Genomic DNA, 20,181 nt, shown 5'->3' with positions numbered 1-20,181 from the left:
TTAATCTCTAATCCTTTTGTTTAAATCCACAACTTGATCTCCTCCCCATGAAAAAACATTAATAAAGAAATTTTATTTAGCAAGAATCATTATGCTTTGTTAAATATATTAAAGCTCATTAAAGCAAATGATTAGGTTGGTGAAGCTAAGTACTGCTTATGTTTTCTAATATTTTTCTTTTTGTGAAGAAAAAAGAAAAAACTTTTATCCCAACATTAATAATTTAATTTTATGAAATGCAGTTCAAAGAAAAGTTCAAACCATGAATCAAAAAGACAAAAAAAAATGAAAATTATTTCTAATGATTAGATTGCTTAATTCACATTAAAATGACATAAGAATCGAACAGATTAAAATCATGAATCACCAGGCCCCCAAATCCAGTTCAAATTTGGACCGAATCAGGCCACAGCTTCAGCCTTCAGTCACAAGAGCCAATAGACATCAAGGCCCCATTTAGCTTGATCAAACTACTGGATTTATGCGGAACTCACGTGCCAAGCATCGACATCCACTTGATCCATTCAAAGTCTAGCCTTACTGCTTAGTTCTTTTGAGAATACATAAGCACCTTAGCAATCAAGAGGAGAACCAAGAGCAACACCTACTACGAGAAGCTTGGCTTCAAAGCTTTTATAGTCTCTGGACGATCTCTCAAGACCAGGAAACTTTAAATTTAAGGAAATGGTGATGACTAGAACGTGGAAATATCAAGTTTGAATGAGGGCACATGAAGATTTAAGGGCTCAACTATTGCCAACAACTCCTTAAAAACAATAAATTTGGGAAGAAAGAAAAAAAGTATCAAAACATTCCTCCCAAAGAATAAATGATAAGGCGTTCTCCAGTATTTGTATTCACTTTCCCAACTCGTTCTAGTCTTTCCAAAGGGAAAACTGTCACCGCTGCAGCAAAATTACACAAGCATGCATATTAATCTTCTATGAGCTCCAAGTGTGTGATTTGCAATGTGTACTTGCACTTTGTGTCACCATACATGTAAAACCTAGACTTGCCCCCATATGCAGATCCTGCAATGAGATCTTTAGAATTTCTTACCTGAGTCCAGAGACAGTGCCGTCTGCAGAGAATTATGTAGAGGAGCATATGATTTCCAAACAGCTGGAATGCATCCGATATTCTCTCATGTCTAATGATATCCATCAAATTGAATTTGATGTCACAAAATGCTTTGACTTTAAAACAAGTAGCAGTTTGATCATATGGTCACTGAAGCCAAAGCTTTGTCTTTCCAAACTGTTGCAAATTAGATATGTTAGATGCTCCCTTAAATAAAACATATCTGTAGGTAATATTATAGAAGGCTCATCAAGCTAACCTGTTCAACTAGCAAGCTTTCACAGAACTGTTCTACATTTCTTTCATTAGTCAATTGTGTGCACTTCAGCACAAGTATCTTGAGAACTGTTTTTTGGTTCCTTCCAGTAATGGAAATATAAATGACCCAAAATACAAAAAGATTCTTGATTCTTTTCTCACCTGTAACATTGCAAAGACAATTCCGATTAAAAAGGGTTCCATAGCAATTATTTCTCATGGAAAAAAATAATGCAAGCAACTAACTTGGGACAATTGGTTATATTATTAGACATGATCAACAGGTACTCAAAGTGAAGGTGAAAGAGCACGAGGACTGAAAAATCTAAAAGAGTGGAGAAGAGAAAGCAGGCACATTTTACAAACCTTTAAGATAAATAAACAAGGATAACTTTCATAGCTTCTTTCTTCCTCTAAAGCTCATGCTCTTGCGTTTCTCATTTAGAGAAAAACGTCTGGCCATAGAAGGATTATAAAACTTTCTTGTGTGCTCTGACAGTTTGTGGATGGTTCGAAGATCACCAATCTCTGAAAGCTTCATTAGAATGGAGTCCAACATTTTATAGGGCAATTTCATTCCCTTATTCACAACTTCTTCTATTAGAATACATGCATCGTCTACTTTATTGCAACCAAAAAGCCCATCAATCATCACAGAATATGTATCAATATCCTGAGCACAGTCTCTCTTACACATCTCATGCCAAGTCTCAAATGCCCCATCGGGATTATCCATCTCAAAAAACATGGAAATCAGCATATTATAAGTCTGCACACTAGGCAAACAACCCACCTCAATCATTCTTCTATACAGCCTAAGTGCTTCGTCACTCTTCCCATTTTCACATAGAACCTTTAGAAAACAGTTATAAGTAACTATATCAGGAGGATAACCTTTGTTTCCCATCTCCTGCAAAAATCTATAAGCTTCATCAAGCTTTCCAGCCAAACACATTCCTTCAATCAATTCTTTGTAGGTTGAAACATCAGGGAGGCAACCACTGTTTATCATATGCCCAATAAGCTTAAAGCCCTCATCGATTCTATTATTCTGGATAAGTGCCACAATCATGATTGTGTAAGTTTTTGCAGTAGGAGCAGACATTGTTGAACCCTTTGTTCTCATAAACTCAAAAAGTTCAGCTGCCTCTGTCACCCTTCCTGCTTTACAGTACGCATCAATAGCAGTGTTGTATGTAAAACTATCAGGGGTATGACCCAGTTGAATCATTTCCTCCAAAACCTTCATTCCTCTAGTTGGCTTCCTAACTCTACACCATCCAAAAAACAGTATGTTGTACGTATTAGCATCAGGCTTCACCCTGTTCTTCATCCTCTTAAACATTGTTTCTGCATCCTCAACCAAACAACACTTGCACATAGCATCTAGTAGCAAGTTAAAAGCATTAATTTCTGGTTGAGTCTTCACCCTTATCCTCTTTTTCTTGGCAAATTTCTGAACATGCGTCAGGTACTTTTGGGTGTAGTTTCTCAAAATTGTTAACAAAACCTCAACAGGAACAACATTCTTGTTACTCCTCTTCATATAATCCAGCATATCACAAACTATACGAAACTGTTTCACCTTATATTTTGTATTAGAGAGAATGTCGATCATTGCATTATAAGCAGAAGGCTCATGGGCATAATTTTGTTGGTGCCCCGCCCACATAAAGAATCTAAAAGCAATCTTTTCCTCAAAACGAAGCTTACCAAGTACCTCAACAACCAAACCAGTGGTCAGTTCTAAACCAAGTTGATCGAGGGCTTTCTCCATATCAATAGAGCTATCCATAACAGTCGCATATACCTTATCAATATTGCTATCTCCAACGTCATTTCTTCCCTCAATTGTTTGTTCTGGGACAGCAGACAGATAACAATAACAGCGAATAGTAGCAAAATAAGCAACAATACCAGGTGAACAAGTTAAGGGAAGTGATGATTTGGGTAAACAATTTGAACAACATCCATTAAGCAGCATGATTCTAGGAGTATATGAAAATGATGGACCAGCATTTCTAACAATAATACTATTACCCAATACGATAGAAGAAGCAGAAAAAGAAGATGGACAGTTTCTTTTGGCAGAAAACAGAAATGCACAAACTCTCCTCATTCCCATTAGATTTAAAACCAGGTAATTCCGACAGGAAAGAATCAATTGCTGTCAAGAAAAATCAAGAGAAGAATTGGAGCTAAGATATTACGAGTAGAAATACCAGATGGAGCAAGAAAACGGCATCGGAGATGCCTCAAGGCGGTCGATTTAAGCGCAGGATTGGCTGGAAGCAGATGGCGGAAGAGGGAGCTTCGGCCAGTTCACAGCTCAAATGAGTGTGTTAATGAAATTGGGCTAGACTCGGGTTTAACGTATGCATACAGGCCAAAGCCCAATTAACTTTGTAATTAAATAATTATAAATACATTTACTTAAATTATTTTTGCCAACTTTCGAATTTTAATAAGAATATTTTTTTCATAACTAAATTAATAAACTGAATTTTAAAATCAATTTAACATTACAATAATATTTTTTTAATATTAATAGTGAAAAATCATTCTAAATCTGATAATGCGTGCCAAAATAATTTGATATCATTATTTAAAGTATTTGATATCATTATTTAAAGTATTAGTTTTTTTGAAATGAAGATTGATAATGGCAGGAATCTCAAATGTAATCATTATTAGATTAAATTTATAAGTGCATTTAAAATATTATTAAAAGTAATAATTTATATATAATAATATAAATTATTAAAACTTATTTTTTAAAATCACTATTAAAGAACTTTTGTTATAATAGAAATATTTTCAAACATATTTATAAAGCTCAATTTTGTGTACATAAATATTTATATCAATTGTAAATAATTAATTAATTAAATATGCATAGAATAAGCATGTGACTATAAATATATGATATAATTATAACTCAGTTGAAATCAAATTGATCCAAATAATTTTTAGATTTATATTTATCTCGGTCTAAAATAATTAATCTAAATTATTTAATAACAATTCAAAATTACCGTAATCCGTCGATGTGATCCATTTCCAACATCCGACGTAGTTAGATGTTACATTCTTTTTATTAAATTTGTGATATTTTCATCGCAACTGAATCAAATATAATTGCTAAATTAGGAACGGCCTCTTGGATATTGTAGTTCGCTAGTATTTCGGGCGATTCTATCTCGTCTCATGCTGGTAGTCCTTTTCTCACAAGTTCACTAGTTCTACACAATTTGTCTGATTCAGGAAGTTTTTAATACCAATTAGAACAGTCGATCCAAATAACTTTTGAACTCACTTTCCATTTTACCCAAAATAATTAATTCAAATTATTTAGTAATTTCGTACTACCTATTATATATAAAATAATTAACACACCTTTTATCCAATAATTTTTATTCACTTTATTTTTTCACACGTTTTAAAAAATATAGACTTTTTATCTACCTTTCTATTTTTAATTATTTTAAAATATTATCTATTATCATTTTTCACATTATAATTAACATATATTACTATTTTAAGTCTATTTAATTTTATTTTATTTTTAATACAATCTCTCAATTAATTAATTATTTTTTAAATAAAAATTAAAACCATCTCTTAATATTTAATTTAAAATATTATTAATAATTATTTTATTATTTTAATAAATATATTTAAAATGGATGTAATAAAAAAGTTAATAGAAAAAATTTATTTAAAAAAAATGAACAAAAACTAGGATAAACTACTATTCACTCGTAAATTATTAACATAAAAAAGAATTAATGAATAATTTATTTATATTGGAACAAACTAATGGTTAAAAGAAAATAATTAATAAAATTAAAAAGGAATAAGGGAGAGAGAGAGTCCAAAATTTTGAATGGGAAGTGTTGCAAAATGACATTGGTAAAGTAATCCAAGAATTGATGACCTGTTCTACTAAGACTGCATGTAGAGTATGGACAAAGCATGAAATTCTCAGGGCTTTGCTTGTTCATTTGTCTAACTCTTTAGTTTAATTAATGCTAAATAATTCCTTTCACACTGCCTCCCAATTTCATTAATTATTAATTAATTAAGACCATCTCCAATTTCGGCATGCTAAATTATTGGCAGCTACGAAGGTTCATGGGTATAGTACAGATGTTTCATCTTATTTTTATCAAAATGTTAAAATTATTTTTTCGATTTTGAGTTTGGTTTACATTATAACGTTTAGGTGCTATTTACCATAGTAAAAAACATGAATTAGATGCTTTATTATTATTATTATTATTGTTGGAAGCTTAAGGAATATAATTAAATATAATAATAAATCAAGGGAGCCAACTGTCTTACGGCATAGCCAACATCTTCCAAGAGAGTTGGTTATATAAGACGAAACAAAGAAAACAAATTCTGAAACAGAAAAATTAAATAAAAAAAAAAAAAAAAATCCCACCGGCCTACAAACAATGCATGACTCGAGGGATTATTCAGTATTAGGTGAGGCTTCGTTGGACCACTTTCCATTTCACCCAAGTTATTTAGCTAACTATTATATATAATTTAAATTTTCTCAATTTTAGCGATATAAAATTTTTTATCGCCGAATTTTATGTTTAAGCAGAATCAAACACTGAGGTATTGTGATTAATTAGTATTTCGAGCGGCTCTATTTCGTCTCATACGAGTATCATTTTTTCATAGGCCCATTAATTCTACCGAATCGGATACAATTATTAAGTTAGGACAGAATGCTTGAATATTGTTGCAGGTCCACAAACTTTACATAATTTTTCTGATTCAGAGTGGTTTTAATACTAATTAAAACAGTTCGGTCTAAACTCACTTAAATAATTTTTAGATCGACTTTTCATTTGGTTCAAAAGGGTTAACTCAAATTATTTAGTAGTTTCGTATTAGCTACCACGTGAGATTCACCTACTTTCCGTCCCACATCGATGGAGCACGAAACTATTAAATAATTTGAATTAATTATTTTGGATTAAGTGAAAAGTGAGTTTAAAAGTTATTTAAGTCAGTTTAGATTGGGTTGTTTCAATTGGTATAAAAGTCATCCTAGATCAGAAAAATTGTGCAAATCTGAGAAAAGAACTATTCGTGTGAGACGAGGTGGAGTCGTCAAGATACTAACAAATTATAATACCTGAGGGTCCAGTCCTGATTTAATAATTGTATTCGATTCAGTTACGATGAGAACGTCGCAAATTTAGCAGAAAAGAGTTTGAGACCTGCTTTTCATCCCATATCAACGGAGCACAAAACTACTAAATAATTTGAGTTAATCATCCAAAGAAAAAGTGTGTTTAAAAGTTATTTAAATTAATTATGGAGCCTACCTTTCATATTATATATAATTTGAATATTCCTTATTTTGTTGAGAGTTGGTTATTGTTAATTATTATTTTCTCTTACTTTCGCCTAATTTGCATTCCATTACAAAAAATCGTTTGAGATTTCTTTGACAATCTCATATTTGAATTTAACAACATAAATAATTTTTAAAAAAATAATAACAATAAATATCTCAAAACACAATGCGTAATTACATGCTTAATTTTTTTTTAATTAGTCATGAGGAGTAATAAGAGGAAAAACAATTACTGATTAAAGAATTTTTAAAAAAAAAACGTGTGGCTGCTTACCATATCCATTCTTTTTCTCATCGTTATTAAAATTGATGGTGATAATGACTTGGTATGCTGAGCATCACTAAGTCAAGACTCATCAAGAACAAGGCATCTTATAATTGAGAGGTTAAATTAATTACTCTTACTAATTATAATTAGGAGGAGCAACTTCGTTTACTTAAGCTCAAATACTATACATTAATAAAAAAATCCTACATTTGACAATTCTTTTTTAAACAAAAGAAGATAAATGTGAATGTCTCATTCAAGCTGTCAGCAGCCTTCAAAATTGGACACTGGTTGGATGGCTGCGGTAAATAGCCCGCACCAGCGACCCAGACATATCCCAACGTGCCGTTTAAGCCTGTGTCTCTGTATATAAGGTGATGCCCACCTTGCTTTCTTCTCCATCTTCTTCATCATTTCTCTATTCTTTTTCTAGTTTCAGGATTATTTGCACATTCTTGATCTTGAAAAGCTATAACAGTATCAAATGGCAACCTCTATTCGAAAAATCTCAGGAGCTGTCATGTTTATGGTCATGTTTCTGGTGTTGAACACATCATGCGAGGCTAAACTCAACTCTAAGTATTATGAGAAATCATGTCCAAAAGCTCTCAGTACTATCAGAAGTACCATCAGGACGGCTATTGCACGAGAACGAAGAATGGCTGCATCTCTCATTCGTCTACACTTTCATGATTGTTTTGTCCAGGTACTTAATCTTGATTTTTACTTATAATCCAAAATATTCGTGTTTTGTTGAAAATTAAATCATCTTCTTTTGCAGGGTTGTGATGGCTCAATCCTACTGGATGAGACTTCCTCTATCAAGAGTGAGAAGACTGCATTGCCCAACTTAAATTCTGCTAGAGGTTTTGAAGTCATTGAAAAGGCAAAATCTCAAGTAGAGAAGATATGCCCAGGTGTTGTATCCTGTGCAGATATCATTGCTGTGGCTGCAAGGGATGCTACTGAATATGTAAGTAACCCCCGGTATGTCTTCTCAATTCATGTCTATCGATAAAACCCAGGAGCCAGAACTAATGTTTATACATTTTCAAATCTCAGGTGGCTGGTCCATCTTACACTGTTTTGCTCGGAAGAAGAGATTCAACTACTGCAAGCAGAGATCGAGCCAACAAAGAACTTCCTAGTTTTAGAGATGGTCTGGACAAACTTATATCTCGTTTTCAGAAAATAGGACTCAATGCTAGGGACTTGGTTGCTTTGTCAGGTTCTAAACCATTCCACTTAATTAATTAAACTCATTAATAATTAACGAAACACTTGTATAATTTTATTTTTTAAATATCCATTTCTCCAAATGCAGGTTCTCACACTCTAGGACAAGCGCAGTGTGCTACCTTTCGTGACAGGATATACAGCAATGGCAGCGACATTGATGCTGGATTTGCTACCACTCGCCGGCGTCGTTGTCCTGCTGTTGGTGGCGACGGAAATCTGGCTCCACTTGATTTGGTCACACCCAATTCATGGGACAGCAATTACTTCAAGAATTTGATCCAAAAGAAAGGTCTTTTAGAATCAGATCAAGTACTCTTCAGTGGAGGTTCCACCGACAGTATTGTCCGAGAATATAGCAAGAATCGTGCAGCTTTCAACGCAGATTTTGCATCTGCCATGATCAAGATGGGAAATTATAAGCCTCTCACTGGTTCTAAAGGTCAGATCAGGCGAATTTGCAGTGCCGTGAACTAATAGTTTGTGATATGCTTCATTTTCCAACCTGTTAAAAATTTTCTTTTTATTATTTTCTTGAATAATGCACTCAAAGTTGGTGCACCTTTTTCTCATTTCATAAATTTATCATTCTTTGTATTTCATCAAGTGTAACATAAATATATGTTTTTTTTTGCAGTCTTAATTAATTATTTGTATTTCTTGTGATTATTGACCTATTTTTATCTCATCTCGTTCAATACATCTCAAATTTTCTATCTTCATGGCAAAAATTCAATCCAATAAATTTATAAATTTTCTATATTTGTAATAAATAATTTCATTAATTTAAGTAATTTTCTTATTGTAAATGAAAAGGTTCAATCTTTATTAATTTAAAAAAATTTAAAATTATGTATAATTTTATAAAAATTTATTTAAAGCTAAGCAAACTAATTATATTTGGTATGATAGTGGTTGGGGAAATCTGAGGGCTATAATCTGTTGGCACAGTATTATATATATATATATATATATATATATATATATATATAAAACCAAATTTTACCATCCAGCATCATTGCCCCCCTCGTACTTCTTTGAAGAAGTGTAAAGAAAATTTCATCATTGTTTTGTCTAGTAGAATTAAATAATTAAGATCGTATAAATCTCAATTATTATGAAAAAAAATATATAACAAAAGACTAATTCGACTCTGTTAACAATTTAAATCAATATCATTTAATTAAAATGATATAAAAAAATGACTAAAAATTGAAAAAGAAATATCGTTTAATGAAAATAATATGAAAAATAGACTAAAAACTGAAAAATTTTATTGAAATTTTTTAAAAATTGAAAAGTTAATTTTAAATAATAAAAAAGATTATTTATAATAAAAAAATTAATATATAAAATTATAAAAATAATTAAAATATAAAATTAATCACAAAATAAAATTTTTATATTAAATTTTATGATAAATTTGAAACTGTAGTTGAATTTTTAAAAATTATGTTATTTTTTTAAAAAATTATTATAAATCTTAATCGAATATTCAGAGTAAAAATTAAATTCATATTAAATTGATAGTAAAATTTAAAATTAATTTTTCTGTATAAAAACAGCAAAACTAATTATGTCTTTTTCTGATACAAACATGTTTACAATACGTCCAGTTGTCGTGTAGAAATTAAAGACTGCTTCAAAACCAGCAACCTTAATAGAAACATAAAATGCTACACAAAGCTGAAATTCTCGTCTGTGGGGAATATTAGGTGTCCCTTGGCTTAGTCTAACCTTCCTATTAATGAGAAAAAAACGTAATAATAATAATCCTTCCAGTTGACAAGTAATATATTAATTGTTAATTTTGATTGGCTGCTGTCTGCCTACTTTCAATAATTAATCTCTAATTGAGATGATAATTTATTTATTATATTTAATATATATAGAAAATTAAAAATTTTAAAACCCTTTACAACATGAGCAATGTATGTTAAAAAATATAATAAAAATATTTTTAATTATAATCAATACATCTAATAATAATAATATTATTATTATTATTTACAGAAAAATCAAAAAAGGAAAAATCAACCCTTAAACAGTAGATCAAGAGACTCTCCTCTTCCATAAGTGCAAATTTGACTAATTTCACAAGGAGATAAAAAATTCATTGAAATAAATATTTTTTTATTACTAAATAAAAGATAATAATGACAATGATCGCAAAAAACTTTATTGCTTATCAGTAGGGATTAGGTGATAACAAGAAGAATAATTGCTTTTAGGTGAAGTTTAGTCTTTTTTATTTCTTTTTTTAATTCTCAATTCATCTAAACTTCTTTTTGGCATAATCCATTCAGAAAATTGCTGGACATTTCTTGGAAATCTCAGTTTTGAATATAAAAATGATTATTTTATGAAAGAAATATAATACTTATCTTCAATAAAATAATACCCAGAAATCTAACGAACAAGGAAGAAAAGACAATTGAAGAATCTTTGAATATATTTCTTTTTCAGTTAAATGTAATTCATTAATCAGAAGGGAATGAATCCTTACGTTATCGATAGAGATGAAAAAGTAATGACAATGATGACAACGAAGTTAATAGGAATTGTGCCGTTATTTTTGAATTAGCAATGAATATTAATAAGAGAAAAATAATTAAATGTTAAAAAAACGTGTGGCTGATATGCAATGGTAAGCATCCGAAAGTGAAGAACAAGGCTTCATGTAGTTGCCACATTAAATTAACTCAAGTAAATATACTTAAAGCTCAAATACTATTTCTCGAATAATATAAAATCGTTTGTTTGATAATTCTTCTTTAAATAAAATCAGAAAATGTCGAGTCCCATTCAAGCTGTCAGCAGGTTTCAAAATCGAACAGTGGTTGGCTGGCTGCGGTAAATAGCCCCCAGCAGCGACCTACACAAATCCAACGTGCCTTTTAAACCTCTTTCTCTGTATATAAGGTGATGCTCACATTGCTTTCTTCTCCATCTTCATCATCATTTCTCTATTCTTTTTCTTGTTTTAGGATTATTTGCACACACTTGATATTAAAAAGCTATAACAGCAAGAAATGGCAACTAATTCTATTCGAAAAATCTCAGGAGCTGTCATGTTCATGGTTATATTTCTTGTCTTGAATATCGCATGCCAAGCTAAACTCAACTCTAAGTATTATGAAAAATCATGTCCAAAAGCTCTCAGTACTATCAGAAGTACCATTAGGACTGCTATTGCACGAGAACGAAGAATGGCAGCATCTCTCATTCGTCTGCACTTTCATGATTGTTTTGTCCAGGTACTAAATATTGATTATTACTTAATTATAGTCCTAAATATTCATGTTTTGTTGAAAATTAAATCCTCTTCTTTTGCAGGGTTGTGATGGCTCAATCCTACTGGATGAGACTTCCTCTATCAAGAGTGAAAAGACTGCATTGCCTAACTTAAATTCTGCTAGAGGTTTTGAAGTCATTGAGAAGGCAAAATCTGAAGTGGAGAAGATTTGCCCTGGTGTTGTTTCCTGTGCAGATATCATTGCAGTGGCTGCAAGGGATGCTACTGAATATGTAAGTAATACCAATATGTCTTCTCAATTCATGTCCATCGAGAAACCCAGGAACCAGACTAATTTATCGTATATTTTCAAAATCTCAGGTGGCTGGTCCATCTTATACGGTCTTGCTTGGAAGAAGAGATTCAATTACTGCAAGCAGAGATCGAGCCAACAAAGAACTTCCTAGTTTTAAAGATGGCCTGAACAAACTTATATCTCGCTTTCAGAAAATAGGACTCAATGCTAGAGACTTGGTTGCTTTGTCAGGTTCAAACCATTCCAACCCTTAATTCCTTACAGTCATTAATAAATTATAGCATAACTCATCTTTAGCTTTATTTTCTTAAATGCTAAATATATCCATTGCTCCAAACGCAGGTTCTCACACTCTAGGACAAGCTCAATGTGCTACATTTCGTGATAGGATATACAGCAACGGCAGTGATATTGATGCTGGATTTGCTACCACTCGCCGTCGTCATTGTCCTGCCGTTGGTAGTGATGGAAATTTGGCTCCACTTGATTTGGTCACACCCAATTCTTGGGATAGCAACTACTTCAAGAATTTGATCCAAAAGAAAGGTCTTCTGGAATCAGATCAAGTTCTCTTTAGTGGAGGTTCCACCGATAGTATTGTCCGAGAATACAGCAAAAATCGTGCAGCTTTTAATGCAGATTTTGCATCTGCCATGATCAAGATGGGAAATTATAAGCCTCTTACTGGTTCTAAAGGACAGATCAGGAGAATTTGCAGTGCCGTCAACAAATAGGTTGCCATGAATCATTTTGCAACATGTTATAAATTTTCTTTTTATTATTTTCTTGAATATTGATTATAGTTGATATATTGAAAATAACTCACAAAAAGTTAGTGCAGTTTTTTTTCATTTTCATGAAAATTGTCATTTTTGTACTTCATCCATCAATTATAATATATATTAAATTTGAATCAAATTTAATTTATCAAAAAACTTGTTTCAGGGAAAGGAATGGTTAAGGATATGAAATTATTATTCTTTATACTTCATCCCTCAAGTGTAATGTATATTAAATTTGTGCAGTCTTAATTATTTGTATTTCTTCTATTTTTTGAAATAATGACGGAAGCTTTTTTTCCTAGTCTATCATTTGAACTTATGATTTGAGTGATTTATTTAAATTATTACGATTAAAAAAATTAGAGAATTTTGATAATTATTAAAATTAAACTATGAACTTATTTAATATTTTAACTGGTTAAAATTTTTTTTAAACTTATAAATAACGTTACGCTTAGTTTAGTTAGAAAATAAATTTCATTGAGATAAGTTCACTCAAGACAAGTCAATGTATTGAATAGCTTAATTTATTTGAAATAGTCCGGTTTAAACTATTCTGAATAACTTTTTGATCCACTTTCCATTTAACTCAAAATGATTAATTCAAATTATTTAGTAATTTCGTAGTCGCTATTATATATAATTTCAATTTACCGTAATCCGTTGATGTGGGACGAAAGGAGACAGTTGGCTTTCACACTCTCCTCTACTAAATTTGCGACGTTCTCATTGTAACTGAATCGAATATAATTATTAAATTAGGATCGGACTCTCGGGTATTGTGGTTCGCCAGTATCTCGGGCTCCACCTTATCTCACACAGATAACCCTTTTCTCCTAGACCCACTAGTTCTACATAATTTTTCTGATCCAGATGACTCTAATATCAATTGAAACAATGTCATCCAAACTGGCTTAAATAATTTTTAGGCGTACTTTCCACTTGGTTAACCCAAATTATTTAGTAGTTTTGTGCTTGCTATTATATAATTTCAATTTGTCATAATCCGCCGATGGAAGTAGAACGTGGACTTTTACATTATTTATAAATTTAAAAAAAATTAAGTTAAAAAGCAATAAATTTAAAATCAAATAAATATATTTATAAATTAATTTTTGAAGTATTTAATGAATTGAATGACCGAATTTGAACGAGATAAATATTTATAAGTTTGAATTTGATTTATTTATTAAATGAATCTAAAAGTTAGGATTCAACTTGATTTATTTATAAAACTATTAAATTCAATCAATTTTTTAATAAATTTAGTCTCAAATGAAAAAAATAAATAATTTCATTCATTTATAGTTATAAATAAATTACATTTGCCAAAAAGTTAAGGACTCATTCCAACATAGATAGTATTTGAACTTAAAGAATTTTTTATTTTAAGACTTCAACTTTGACTAATTTTTTCAGTAGATTAAAAAAAAAAATTCATCGGCCTAACTTTTTTTGTTGCTTAAAAGAAAAACTACAATGATAACAATAACCTTTATTGCTTATCAATTTCCTCAAGGCAAGATACCGTTATATTAATTATTTAAATATTAATAAGAGAAAAAATAATTAAAATAAATGTATGGCTGCTACATTGTCACTCATCTCTTAAATAACTAAAATAAATCTATCATGCTGGGTTAAAATTGAAAAAAAAAAAAGATCAAAATCAAAGTCTACTTCAAAAATAGCAGCCTCAATAGAAACACGCATGACGCAACAACAAAGCTAGAGTTTTCGCACTTGTAAATGTATTAAGTTATAAAAAAATAAAATTAAAAAACAAAACTGGAGTTTTCTCTGGGTGGCTTCTTCTCCCTTTGTCTGACCTTTCTATTACAACACTAAGCCTCAATGAGAAAAGAAAAATCAAAATTTAATCCATGAAATTTGATGCTTTTTGAATTTTTGGTGCAATTACATATTCTGCTATAATTAATTAAGACTATCTTTAATCATTAGTTTGAGCAGTTAATGATGTTTAGCAAGAATGTTTATAAGCAGTGTATTCATGTGTCACCTTCATAAATTTTGGGTGCGCGATAGTATGCTGGAGAAGATGTTACTGTGAAAAATTGAATGGAAAGTGTTCAGAACAGTTCTTATGTGTGGGATTATCAATTCTACATAGGGGCTGGAGTCGTTCCTTTTATAAGTCCAAGGCAAGACGAAACCAGTCAGTATGGTAAAATTTCTCAATAGACTGAACTTGACAGGTTAAAACCTCTTATGGGACTGGTCAAGTGCTGCACGAACGCAGAGAGTCAAAAGCGCCTATGACACATGGTATCAGAACGAAGGTGGGCTTCCGTATGGCATGCATTGTGTAAGATTTGAATCGTATATAATAATTAGCACGAAACTACTAAATAACTTGGGTTAATCATTTTGAACTAAGTGAAAAGTGGATCCAAAAATTATTTGGATCAATTTAGGCCACGGTTTCACATTGTCATTCCGTTTGACGTACACTGAGGTGTTATATTGGATTCACTGAATGAATGTGGTGTTCAGAGTAAGTTGTGGGGCAAATATATGAGCGAAGATCAGAGTTTTTGGATGCCTCAACGGATGGGGCAAAGCAGCAAAAGCTTACATTCCGACGGGAATGGGATGTCCTCTTTAGCTCGTTGCACTTGTAGTTTGAGTGGAGGAGCATTACTTCAAAAAAATAATCCTGGAATCAAAGTGCTTAAATGCTAATATGCTCGAGACAAGCATGGTTTGAATAGGGGAGAGTTGTACTGTCACACCCAAACCCCAAAACTGTAAAGATGGATATGACCAGGAAAACTGACAGAACCTCCCCTGATATTGGGTATCAGCTACCACATTAGCTTTACCTGGATGATATTCAATAGTAACTCAATCCATCGTCTCTGCCTTAAATTCAACTCCTTCTGTGTGAGAAGATACTTCAAACTCTTGTGATCTGCAAAAATCTGGCAAGTCACGCCATAAAGATAATGCCTCCATGTCTTTAATGCAAACACAACTGCAGCTAATTCCAGAACTGGGGCTGATGTGAGACACGTTTTAAGCTTCTCAAAACTCTTTTGACATTCATCTGTCCATTCAAACTTTGCATTCTTTCGAAGGAGTTTAGTCAATGGTGCTGCAATGATGGAGAAATAGAGAATTCAATCTGTCTATCTGGAGGCAACCAGAGGCAACCCAGGAAGCTCTTAAGGAATAAAACTCACCTATCCAATTTTGGAGTCTCTAGAAGAAATTATTGAATTTCTGAGCGGAATATAGGTTTAACTCAGGATCTAGCTGAAGGATCTTAGAAGTTTGTGAGTTGATTGGGTTGAGGAGGAAGAGATTTGAGTTAAGGAGGAGATTTTTTTTTTAAAAAAATAACAGAGCTTTCGCTCTGTTTTCTGGGGGTGGAAGACGAATGCTCTGTTTCGGGAATGTTTTGGGACATTCCCGAAACCGGAGCTTTAATGCCCACTTTTTCTTTTTTTTTTTTTTTTAAATAATTTCCTTTTTATATAAAATCTCTGATACCAAAACTTGTCACACCCAAACCCCAAAACTGTAAAGATGGATATGACCAGGAAAACTGACAGAACCTCCCCTGATATTTATAATATAAAAACAGGTAACCTGCCATAATTCCAAACCATTAAGCATAAAAGAGAAAAAGAAAAGACAAAAAAAACTTAGGATTGGTCCGACCTCCTCTAGACTCTGAGTGGACGATATGGAAGGAAGGACAAACAAGAAGATGAGGACTGCCGAGTAGATCACCAAAAAGAAACTGTAATATTAAAAGAAATATAAGGGTGAGTACAACTACTCAGTGAGCGGATAAATAAATAACAAAGGGGAAAAGATAAGTTTAGGTACCTTTTTATATAAAATATATTTATGGGCCTATTTTTTTTTTCTTTTAAGAAGGGCTGGGCCTAACATGTACGTCCATAAATTTTAGAGCGTGTAATACCATGGTAGAAAAAATATTATTTTGAAGATTAGGTGAGAGTGTTTGGAAGGATTCTTGTATGTAAAATTATTATTCTTGCATACGCTGGTCGAATTGAAATTTCTGATGAGTTCAAAGTTGAGTAAAACCAGTCGAGCAAAATTAAGATTTTTCGATGGATTGAATTTTACAAGTTAAAACCTTTTATGAACCTGGCTAAATGTCGCATTAGCGTAGAGAATAAAAAACGTGACTAATGGCATATAAAGTTGTCTTTTCGAACCATTAGTTAAAGAAAACAAGCATGTCAGGCGGCTGGAAAGAATATTTATGAGATGCATGCATGGAAAAATCTTGGCGTTTGACAAATGCCCACGTTCCTTTCTATTTTTCAATTTTCTTTTCTGCTCCAAATTGCTTTGTTATCCATTATAAAGAATATACACTTCTTTTATTATTTTTATTATTTAGCCTATTATATTTTTTTACTCAACATTCTGCATGTACTTTATTAGACTTTTACTTTTCTCAAATACTTAAATTATATAAGAAAGACATGGTTATTATCAAATATTAACCCTGTAGTGAAATTTAAAAAAAAAACTAATTAAAACTATACGATAAAAAATATAATTTTTTTTGAAAAAAATAATAGGAAATTGAAAAGTGAGATTCAAAACTTGATATATCAGGTGAATAATATTCAACCATTGCATTAAACTAGATTAGCTTAATTTTTTTTATTACTAAGTATAATAATTTTTTATTACTTTTACTTTAATTTGAATTAAAAACCATTGTAATTATATTTTCATAGGTAAAATTTTGATTTAATAGAAAGAGGCAATTTTTAAGTTCCATTCAAGCTGTTGGGCTTCAAACTTGGACAGTAGCTGGCTGGCTGGCTGCGGTAAGTAGCTGGAAATAGCGACCCGGACAAATCCCAACGTGCTTTAAATCATATTATTCATCTGTATATAAGGTGATGAGCACCTTGCTTTCTTCTCCATCTTCTTTCTTTCATTATTTCTCTATTCTTTTTCTTGTTTTAGGATTACTTCTAAAGGGTGCAAAAATTACTGTTGATTTTGGAAAGCTATAACAGCTACAAATGACAACTTCAGTTCGAAAAATCTCAGGAGCTTTCATGTTCACTGTCATGGTTTTGGTGTTATTGAACACCGCATGTCAAGCTAAACTCAACTCTAAGTATTATGAGAAATCATGTCCAAAAGCTCTCGTTACTATCAGAAGTACCATCAGGACGGCTATTGCACGAGAACGAAGAATGGCAGCATCTCTCATTCGTCTGCACTTTCATGATTGTTTTGTCCAGGTACTTAATTAATGTTTATTACTATATATTTATAATCTTAGGCTTTCAAGTTTAAGTCCTTGGAAATTAAAATTATCCTTTTTTTTTTTTTTTGCAGGGTTGTGATGCTTCAATCCTACTGGACGAGACGTCCTCTATCAAGAGTGAAAAGACTGCATTGCCCAACTTAAATTCTGCAAGAGGATTTGAAGTCATTGAAAAGGCAAAATCTGAAGTGGAGAAGATATGCCCAGGTGTTGTATCCTGTGCAGATATCATTGCTGTGGCTGCAAGGGATGCTACTGAACATGTAAGTAATTAGTCCCAATATGTCTTCTCAATTCATGTCTATTGATAAAAACCTGGAGCCAAAACTAATGTGTTATTTAAATATCAGGTCGCTGGTCCATCTTACACTGTGTTGCTCGGAAGAAGAGATTCAACTACTGCAAGCAGGGATCGAGCCAACAAGGAACTTCCTAGTTTTAGAGATGGCCTGAACAAACTTATATCTCGCTTTCAGAAAGTGGGACTCAATGCTAGGGACTTGGTTGCTTTGTCAGGTTCGAACCATTCTAATTAAAATTAATTAATCCTTAATTACTTAGGTCATTAATTAGCATAACGCATCTTTATTTTTATTCTCTTAATGCTAAACGTATCCATTTCTCCAAACGCAGGTTCTCATACTCTAGGACAAGCTCAGTGTGCAACATTTCGTGATAGGATATACAGCAATGGCAGTGACATTGATGCTGGATTTGCTACCACTCGCCGGCGTCGTTGTCCTGCTGTTGGAGGCGATGGAAATTTAGCTCCACTTGATCTGGTCACACCCAATTCTTGGGACACCAATTACTTCAAGAATTTGATCCAAAAGAAAGGTCTTCTCGAATCAGATCAAGTTCTCTTTAGTGGTGGTTCCACCGATAGTATTGTCAAAGAATACAGCAAAAATCGTGCGGCTTTCAACGCAGATTTTGCATCAGCTATGATCAAGATGGGAAATTATAAGCCACTCACTGGGTCTAAAGGTCAAATAAGGAGAATCTGCAGTGCAGTGAACAAATAATTTGTGCTAGTCCCATTTGCAAGATGTTAAAGTTTTCTTTTTTTGATTTCTTGAAGCGCTAAAAAAGTGCACTTCTGCTCTTCTTCATACAGTTTTTCCTTCTTTTTTTTTATTTCATCAAGTGTAAAATAACTACATCTTAATTGTATGGCCTTATTTGTAATTCTTGTCAGTAACTTCTTGGAGTAATAGTATGGGTGTGTTATATTCAGTGGCTTATCAAAAATTTCTTGCTAGGCAGAAAGTTCAAGCAACGATCATCCGCTGCAAATATAGACGAGTCAGTATTCCAATATAGATAGAAACCCTAAAACTGTTGGTCCAGTAGTCGCTGCAAGTAGAGCAAGTTCCGTACAGAAATTGGAATTGCCAAAATCCAATAACCAAACCTTAAAACATGAAAGGAAAATTCCAAACCCACAAACACAGAAACCCCAAGAACTTAATTAAGCAAACTAGTCGGACAGCAACCTCTGATTTTCCTCGGTTGTTAAAAGTACTGCTAAACCTAGGATTCAGAATGCGATAAGATAAAATATAAGCACCTGAGAGAGCACCAGGCCACCAAGAAGGATGGTGATGAAGAGGATCAACATCACACTTAGGCTCCCTGCTTGAAGATTTAATTAATGCCACAAATTATTATTATGACTTTTTCTAAGACAATTACCATCGTAATTTAAGTAAACGATGGGAGCTGCATAAGAAGACTCGTAGCAAGTAGCAACCAACGTTGAAATCGATAAATGGTGGAGATGGAGAGCCCAGACTGAGAAAAGCCCAGTAACATTCCACTTCCTTTAGCCCAAAAAACATTCGGCTTTCTTTATTTCTTCCTTTTTCAAAAAATGTCCTTTATAAATTTTAGAATTATAAGAAAATAAATAAAATAATTAATAAAATTGGACAGTTTTCCAGGTGCAATCTAATTTTAACATACATTTGTAACATCAAAATTAAATTTCCAATTACATGAAATTCGGTTAAACTGATCAAATAACATTTTATCCTACGTTTTTCGCTTCATTTAAAATATTAACTCAATTTATTTATTTTTTCACTTCGTCTAAACTAATTAACTCAAATTATTTAATAATTTTATACTGAATATTATATATAATTTCATTTTTTCATAATTTTTCAAATATTTCACTCTCTCACTTAATTTTATGATATTTCCATTACAATCTTACCGTACTAATGTGATTCACTAGTATTTTAGGTGACTCCACTTATCTCGTATGAGTAATTCTTTTCTCGTAAATCTACTAGTTTCGCATAATTTTCTAATTCAGAGTAGTTTTGATA

The 20,181-nt window shown here is 32.0% G+C and overlaps 4 protein-coding genes and 1 long non-coding RNA gene across 6 annotated transcripts; 3 read left to right on the top strand and 2 right to left on the bottom strand.

Annotated features, from left to right (window-relative positions):
* Nucleotides 1-283: 283 nt before the first annotated feature.
* On the bottom strand, nucleotides 284-3,688 carry LOC110602711 (pentatricopeptide repeat-containing protein At1g73400, mitochondrial). Its single transcript, XM_021740304.2, has 4 exons — nucleotides 1,705-3,688; nucleotides 1,340-1,500; nucleotides 1,060-1,257; nucleotides 284-905 (listed from the first exon to the last, which is right to left on the bottom strand). Exon 1 carries the CDS (start codon nucleotides 3,461-3,463, stop codon nucleotides 1,733-1,735), a length of 1,731 nt encoding a protein of 576 aa, XP_021595996.1. The 5' UTR covers nucleotides 3,464-3,688; the 3' UTR covers nucleotides 284-905; nucleotides 1,060-1,257; nucleotides 1,340-1,500; nucleotides 1,705-1,732.
* A 3,669-nt stretch (nucleotides 3,689-7,357) lies between these two features.
* Nucleotides 7,358-8,864, top strand: LOC110602712 (peroxidase 5). The gene is made up of 4 exons (XM_021740305.2): nucleotides 7,358-7,692; nucleotides 7,768-7,959; nucleotides 8,049-8,214; nucleotides 8,311-8,864. Exons 1-4 carry the CDS (start codon nucleotides 7,471-7,473, stop codon nucleotides 8,697-8,699), a joined length of 969 nt encoding a protein of 322 aa, XP_021595997.1. The 5' UTR covers nucleotides 7,358-7,470; the 3' UTR covers nucleotides 8,700-8,864.
* Nucleotides 8,865-11,032: 2,168 nt separating this feature from the next.
* LOC110602451 (peroxidase 5) lies at nucleotides 11,033-12,695 on the top strand. 2 transcript variants are annotated; one of them, XM_021739980.2, is made up of 5 exons: nucleotides 11,033-11,144; nucleotides 11,286-11,479; nucleotides 11,559-11,750; nucleotides 11,839-12,004; nucleotides 12,116-12,695. In XM_021739980.2, exons 2-5 carry the CDS (start codon nucleotides 11,294-11,296, stop codon nucleotides 12,505-12,507), a joined length of 936 nt encoding a protein of 311 aa, XP_021595672.1. In that variant the 5' UTR covers nucleotides 11,033-11,144; nucleotides 11,286-11,293; the 3' UTR covers nucleotides 12,508-12,695. The 2 variants fall into 2 exon arrangements, with proteins under 2 accessions (XP_021595672.1, XP_021595671.1); XM_021739979.2 differs by lacking the exon at nucleotides 11,033-11,144 and having other exon boundaries at nucleotides 11,172-11,479.
* A 3,216-nt stretch (nucleotides 12,696-15,911) lies between these two features.
* LOC122721864 lies at nucleotides 15,912-16,475 on the bottom strand. The gene is made up of 2 exons (XR_006348642.1): nucleotides 16,411-16,475; nucleotides 15,912-16,044 (listed from the first exon to the last, which is right to left on the bottom strand). It is a non-coding gene; the product is annotated as an uncharacterized LOC122721864 (long non-coding RNA).
* A 1,039-nt stretch (nucleotides 16,476-17,514) lies between these two features.
* LOC110601461 (peroxidase 5) lies at nucleotides 17,515-19,101 on the top strand. The gene is made up of 4 exons (XM_021738608.2): nucleotides 17,515-17,822; nucleotides 17,920-18,111; nucleotides 18,199-18,364; nucleotides 18,482-19,101. Exons 1-4 carry the CDS (start codon nucleotides 17,598-17,600, stop codon nucleotides 18,871-18,873), a joined length of 975 nt encoding a protein of 324 aa, XP_021594300.1. The 5' UTR covers nucleotides 17,515-17,597; the 3' UTR covers nucleotides 18,874-19,101.
* Nucleotides 19,102-20,181: the final 1,080 nt, after the last annotated feature.

The sequence above is a fragment of the Manihot esculenta genome, chromosome 15 (genome assembly GCF_001659605.2).
Source record: "Manihot esculenta cultivar AM560-2 chromosome 15, M.esculenta_v8, whole genome shotgun sequence".
Lineage (NCBI taxonomy): Eukaryota > Viridiplantae > Streptophyta > Magnoliopsida > Malpighiales > Euphorbiaceae > Manihot > Manihot esculenta.
Note: the sequence above shows the minus strand (reverse complement) of the source record. Positions and strands in the feature narration are given on the sequence as shown.